Source organism: Hetaerina americana, unplaced genomic scaffold (assembly GCF_022747635.1).
Source record: "Hetaerina americana unplaced genomic scaffold, ioHetAmer1.1.p SCAF_2, whole genome shotgun sequence".
Taxonomy (NCBI): Eukaryota; Metazoa; Arthropoda; class Insecta; order Odonata; family Calopterygidae; genus Hetaerina; species Hetaerina americana.
The window spans coordinates 78,835,053-78,842,637 of NW_027286763.1; the positions used below are offsets into that span (position 1 = coordinate 78,835,053).

The 7,585-nt window shown below is 42.3% G+C and overlaps 1 protein-coding gene across 4 annotated transcripts in view; it reads right to left on the reverse strand.

Annotated features, from left to right (window-relative positions):
* Positions 1-5,257, reverse strand: part of Fas3 (fasciclin 3) — a 194,082-nt gene extending 188,825 nt beyond the window's left edge. For all 4 annotated transcript variants that reach the window (XM_071585414.1, XM_071585413.1, XM_071585417.1 and 1 more), the window contains exon 1: positions 4,986-5,257. In XM_071585414.1, the coding sequence (XP_071441515.1) occupies positions 4,986-5,037 (52 nt within the window). In that variant the 5' untranslated portion in view covers positions 5,038-5,257. The remainder of the gene's footprint in view (positions 1-4,985) is intronic.
* Positions 5,258-7,585: the final 2,328 nt, after the last annotated feature.

A 7,585-nucleotide genomic window follows, 5' to 3' on the forward strand; every position in this document is an offset into this window, starting at 1 on the left:
CGGCTAGAGAGAGACCTGGGATAATATTTTTTTACGAATCCGCGGACGGAAAATACTGAAAAGTTACAAAACGTCCAAAATCAATTCCTTCTCGTATGCCATTGTTATTCGAACCCGCACGAATGTGAGTTCGCCATGAAGCGGATCTTGCTGTAAAAGTGTTATGATTTAATCTATTTTTGTGGAAAACATATTTTGACAAATTCGAATACCATCGCCGGGAGTTATAAATATATCAGAGAAATTGATTCAATAGACGCATGAGGGTACATATGTAGACGTGCACTAACCGCGATTAAAAACGACGCGTGAACACCGGGAACTACACCACACCCTGCACGTCACCAGGAAAAAAGACTACTACTCTCAGGTTATACTGAAATTTATGGAGAAATACTGAGCGAGCTTCAGTGATTATGCTGAAAATATATTATTAGCCCTATCGTACTACGGTAGGAGAACAAATGAAAATAAGATTGGACATATATACTATATAATAGATCCAAGAGATGTAATTTTTCTCGCGAACGATAAGGGATCAGAGTTAACTGTAACAATAACACTTGGGGCATAAAGTATTTTTGAATCTAAGTCAACAATGTAGTCATTATTTTATCTAACCCCTCTCTCCGCTCGTAATTCATGCGTAGAGAATTATTTTAAAAGTATCATTAAATAGCATAGTAACCTTCGGTTAACACTACCTCCATTATTTGAAATATTTAACATATTTGGCTACTAACAATGGTGCATAACTTAATTTTTGATAAATTACATCTAACTGCGGGAGATGCCGCGGAAGTAACTTTTAACGGAGTCATCCGCTCTATGTGTATGCAAAATATCAGAATGTAGAAAAAGACATCCGAGAGATCCGGGTTCGAATTCTGTTCAAGGCGAACGGTTTTTACACTCTGAAATTGTGGCATTGTTAATATTTGATGTCGCATACTTAGTGTTGAATCAACTCCAGCAGTAACTGGTAGGGTACCATGTAAAAGTACATAACCAATGCTCAGAGACGAGGCGTAGTAAAAATTAGGTAAATAATGCATGCAAAAAAAGCTAAGAGTGTAAGTGAGTGAGTAATATGAGTGTAAAGATAATAAGTTTGCCACTCTTCCTATGCCGACAGTCGGTCGTAGACCGAAGGAATAGAGACGGGGACTTCGAACAAAGCACCGTGATGGACATGTGAAGTTTTTTTTTATTTGACCGACCAAAACTACGCGAAAACCTTTGAATTTTGCGTTGAAATCTAATGATTAAACGTCCTTTTCATGCACTTGGTTTCGGAAGTCACCTAAAAAATAAATCGCGAGTTCATGAAATTCCTCGCTGCGTGGTTAAGTTTCGTCAGAATCGAAAAGATACGCGCATAACGAGGGTGGTCCCTCCAAAAAAAAACCGGTTGTGTTTCACACTCGCAGACCAGGAGACCGACTCCTCTTCAAAGGATCTGAAAGAAACCAAAAAACTAATCCCCTTCCCTCCCCACTGTTTCCTTCGGCCTCTCGAACACCTGAGGCCTTGCCAGCACCAAATATTTTCATTCTCCGGAAGATGACGTCGTCGTGACACCCATTCCCGGGGCAGCGAATTAGGGGACCCTCCGCAACAACAACGATCGACAGATAGCAGAATATGGAATAAATTCGGAGCATTGATTTCTGAAGGAAGACCCGATAGGTAACGATTCTCTCGAATCAAAGCGTGAAGACTACGCAGGGTCATCCTCGTGCTTGCAGCGCACCTACGACCTCTGAAATGTCAAATGTCACCCAATGGGTGGCTTCACACTAGCAACAGTGAAGAAAGACAAACATTTCGAATTTCCTCAGGGGAGAAATACCTATTGTTCTTACTCTGAGTGCGAATTCCACGAAGAAATATGAAGACGTAAAGAGCAAAAGATAAGGTAACAAAGAATTCTGAATTGCAAGCAAAGGTGATTTCTGAGCAAAATAAAACAATTATTCCCGATGGTTAAAGCCTCACAACGAGGAAGATATAAGGAAACTTATCACGCGAGGAAAAAACACACAAAAAGTGTTTCCTCACTTAGCGTAACCCATTGAACAATTTTTCAGTTCTCACATAAAACCGCACTAATGTCTAAAACCCCTTCAATACAACTGATTTTTAATACCCTTCCTCATTGAACACTGGTCGTAACATGAAAATGTGGAAACCAAATAAGCACAATGAAAAATGATGAAGAATTATCAACCAAATGACGCCCGAAGGCTCATTTCATTCATTCCAAGAGCTTATTTTAAAGAACAACGTCCATAACGTTGGCAACACATCCATACGTAAAACAAAAATATCATCACGCTTCAAAAATCTCCAGCCAAACTCCAGATGTCACAAAGAATCACAAAGCCTTAGATGCCAGTTCGCGAAACCGATCTTGCCTGCCACCCCCCACGTAGGCAAACGCCCCGCGATGGCAAACAACCCCCGGATTTGACCTGTTTTTACTCCGTAGGAAGGAAATACGCCTTGTAAATTACAAGACGGCAACTACGGCTGCAATTAATAACGTGAGGAAATCGGAGCGACGAAAGACGAGCAATCGTAAGTGACCTTAATCAATCCTTATGCAATCCCTTTCAACGGCTACTTCAAACTCATCTCACCCGTACGGGAAAAAAAATTCGATCTTTTCGCAGAGTACGACGAAACTGAGTTCATTCGAAACCGCATAGATCATTCCAAACGGCAGATTCCACACCCTGTTACTCCATGCCAGGAAGAAAATTGTTACAGAAATAAATCCCCAGCCTCCAAAGGACAAAATCAATACCAGCGAAAACAACATGTCTTTGGATTCGAGGGCGCTAAGAAGCCACCGCCTTAATCCAGAATCGGCATAAATTTCCTTTTCCAATTCCATTTACGGATAAATGGCTCTGTTTTGTTCAGACAACACATCTTAATCGATCCCTTAAACACAGAACTGACGTGGGATATTGCGGGGGATGGGACATCTTGGGAAGATGAATCGGGAGGGGGAGAGGTGGCTCTGTTTACGTAACCCCCGGATCAAAACGAGGCCAGAATCAGGGTGTAATGACCAATGCAAAAAATTTAAACGCCCACTTCTTCGCAAGGGTAACTTATTCCCAACGAAGGAGCCCGAACGATTACTCATTTGCAAAACAAAAAATAATATTTTCAGCGGCCACCGGAGACAAATTTTCGACAATCCCGAAGTGGTTCACATTTCCGCCGAGGAACACCAAAAAGTGTCCCAAATATTGGGCGTTCCGACATGTTTTCAACATCTGAATGGCCGCCCACGCGCGCAGGCGCTTTGGAAACACCTCCCCCTCATTCGCGGGGACTCACTTTTGACTAATGCCACGCTTACGGGAACACAACATTTGACATCATCCACAGCACGGAACGTCAACATTATTGACAGCCACGGAATCCGCGGAGGCGGGAGGGGAGAAGGGTCGGAAGGAGTGCCACCTCCCGCGGGTGAGCTCCCAACCCTTTCCTCGCCCGTCCCTATCTCTCCATCCTCTCTCGCTCCGCGCCTCTCGACATAGATTCTCGCGAGGTAACGCCAGGCTGCGCGCATGAGCAAGCAAACACCCCACATACACCGACACACCAGTGCGTGGGGAGCCACGATTCCTGGCCTTTTTTTGTGCAACGCACACACAGACCCCCTCGGAAGATAATAAAAACCGCTCCTCCCTCCCTCATGCCCTTCCCCACCCACTACCCCCTCCTTTATCAACCTCTTCGATCTGTGTCACGTAGATACGGCCATCAGTGACACAGTCACCTGCTCGCGGCTCCAAAACTGGTGCACACCTCTGCCTCTCTCTCACCATCTCTCTCCTCCCCCTTCCCCGCCTCTATGACCATGATTAAGATCGATAAGTGTGACAAGTTGGGCGAATGGCGAATCGCGGGAGATGCACACACACGCGCGCCTACCTAAGGGGGCAAGCACGGCAATAAAAATGCTAACGTAATCGGAGCGGAGAAATATTTGGCCATGGAAAAAATGATGACAATGCGAGAGGGACGCTGAGGCCCTGGAGCAAGACGGGGAGGGTTGATATTCCTTCCGAACTACCGTAGATGCTAAAATAAGGAGGGAGAGGTTCCAGTGGGCCGAGGATTGGTGAGGATGAGGCAAAAAAACAGCCTTGAGAATGGGAGGTGGCCGAGGGAGAGTTGAGAGAGAGGTGAGTGGAGAAAAGGGAGGGGCGGGAAGGACGATAGAGAGAAGAGGAGGAGCGGAGAGAAAGAAGATGGAAGGGGGGAGGCGATTGAATTGAGGGTGGGAAGGGTTTTTGAGATGTAGGATGACGTTTAAGTGGGCGAGTAAGAATGGAAGGGAAAAGATCGAGATTAAGTGCGGAGGGTTTCGTGCAGGAGAAGGTCGAGGAGAAAGGTAAGACTGATGAGTCGTGCCTGTAAGCTGCCATGGCAGGAGAACTGAAAAGGATTGGAGGAGCGGAACCAAAAGTGCCGTTGATCGCGCGTTATGGGCGGGGGCTGACCAATTGGGACCTAAGGTTGGGAAGAGAGCACAGTTAGGAATTACCTATGAAACGGAAGCATAATGACAACGGACAATGATTTGCATAGAATCCACCTACAGAGGCAGAAGTCGCAGAGGACGCAAGAATTTGATAAGTGCCCGAGAAAAATGTATAAAATAACAATAATGACCAAGCTGCGGTAAAACCGACAATTTCTTAATATCTCGCCACATAGTATACTCTTTCGTAATCCTAGGCTTCTACCCTGAATACACGCAGAGTATTGAAGATTTTCAAATATGTTTGTTGTCTCACAAGTTCGGCTGCAGCATCTGCCACCGAAGCGATCCCCCACAGAAGCGTGCGGGAATGCAAGGTGGTTGCCGAGGTATTTTGTTTGACAGCACCCCGCGACGGGCAATCATACCAAATATTATTTACCTGGAATGAAAAAGTTGGGAAGGAATTACTCACCGGTTAAAGAAGCAAGCATCGCCGCCGCTAGGACGGCTGTAACACACGCCATCTCTCTCCCGGGCCTGGCGTCTTGAAGACGTCGCCTTGTTTGTAACAGTTGTAGAGATTCTGACGCTCTGAAGACTCACACCTACAGGACCCTTGTATATTCCGAAAGCTTCTTCACACCAAATCAGGTGCAACTGTTCACAATAATAGTAAATGCACTCAAGGGACACCTACGCTGCCTTTACAACTCCACAGATCAAGATCGACCATCCCCCAAACGACACGAGCTGCAGTCAACTGTCGCTTTCTCCGTCCCGCCCGAGCGGCGCTGTGGTAGGACGTGGTGAACGCGTACACTACATGGAGCGCTCCGCACGGGCAGAATCGAAAATGCTTTGCGCGAAGTTTAAAATTTAAATTAGGTTTCTTCCTTAGAAAAGTTGGGAAACAGCAAGTCGCCTGTATTCCCACCCTAGGATCCAGGATGGAATCGTGGTACAGTCAGGAGATTTTTTTTCAGTGGTGTCTCAATACCTACTTAGGTGCCACGTGGGGAGCATTTACTAAAGTTCGCCGGACTTTACACTGCAAACCACTCGGTGCCCATCGTTAAAAGTAGGATAATGCCAACACCTGGTTTCTATCCAAATTTCCCCGTGCCCTTAAAATCCTACTCTTCCAAATTATTCACTTATCCTCAATGACCATAGCGGTCGGTCATCTGCCAAAATGATTACTACCTGAAAGTCATAGTTCGAGGACATTTGATTTTTACGACCTGAATTTGTTGCAGGTATGAATTTTTGTGATAAAGCTTTATCAATACTCTTATTCCTATTATTATAAAAACAAAAACTATTAATTTAAGAACATGGCAAATGCACTGACTTCAATGCTTACTAAATGACATTAGACAATAAGGGTTCTCTAAAAATGTTAATAATCGAAAACAAGTGTTCTACATTTTTTAAACATTATGCTAAGCATTAGTAGGGCTACTAAAATGGTAAATTACCAGAGGCAGAAGATAAAGGCCATAATATGCAAAGAAGACTATAGGATAAAATACTTGGCTGAAATCAATTTCACTAAATATACCATGCATTCTTTTGGGGGGGCCACTGTTAAAGCACAATTCCACATTAGATAATGGGCAAAACGATGGCTTTCAAATTTTCATCCACCAAAAAGGATCTCACATTTGAAATTACTTTAAAGTAAAAATTTATAATAACATCTGATATTTTCCATTTTAAACTGATAGCTATCAGTGATATACAATATTGGACATACTTCAATCAAATAAGATGGCAATGCAATTCTCCAACCTCATACTATATACCTAAGGACGTCCACACCTATACATTAAAGTGCATGTATCTCCTTCCTCATTTAGCACATTGCCCACATACCTGTAGATAGTTAATATAAATGGTCTAATAAAACTATGTGAATGTACAATTTTGTCCTTGAAATGTCCAAGAATTATGATTACCAAAGAAGTATGACAAAATTGTCATAAAGAAACAGCTGCAACAATTTTCATAATGCTGGAATGGACCTGAGGGTGGCATATTAGAGGTGAAGGGCCAAGGACAGACAGAATTGAGACTTTGGAAGAGGTAGCTGTCTTATTTAATGGACTGTAACATTTAAATGTATATTTGTATACAAATAACGTAAAAATTGAAACTCCTTTCAAATAGATCCATTTTTCAAGTCATAGCAAGGTAATTAAATTTATATCGATTTTCTCTCATCTGTTGGGATACCATGCATTTTATATTCCCACCATGACATGAACTTTAATTTTGAGCAATTTTACCAAAATTCAATTTTTTTGTGTAAATCGAAAAAAAGCATCCATCTCTTTATTGTATTTAAAGCACTAAATTTAATTTACCTCAGAAGCCAAATCTAATCTTAGTCCAGTTATCTTCCAAACACAAAGTTTGGACTCTTTAGATGGAAGAGTACATTATAAGCTCCTACTGCTCATTTTCATCAAGGTACTAAAGCCTTCAAATGGCAACATAAGAATGAAGTTCATGTTTTGAGTCTACCATTCATTAGGGAAACAACTCTAAAGAGAAATATACAAAATGATGAATGGACATAAATAGGGTACAAATGATGAATAAGAGTACATTACAGCAATGTTTGCTGAAAATGTCACATTGCCCTTAACAGAGGGCATCTAGACAATAAGCCTAGAATAGGAGAATCTGGTATTCTATGTTTTGCAACCATTTTAAATAGGTCTATTATACTCATATTCTCAATGACTTGTCAAGCCCTTCCTCTTGCATAAGCCACTAATCTCCATAAATTTCCATTCCTGACAGTTCACCAACCTGATTCATATATTTTCTTGCCACAAATAAAAATTCTAAAGAAATGCTTTGTACTACACAGCCTACTGGAAACATCCACAGCATTGCTGTTAATATTTCAGCGACTGAGGAATTCTCATTTACTTACTGTAATAACTCCTGGTGATACTGTAGGGAAACAAACAAACAACAAGAACGAGTTTATTAACTTCTGGTTGAGCAAAATGTGACTGCATTTCCATGGAAGAAAAGTGAGTGACGAATCTGAATTTGACT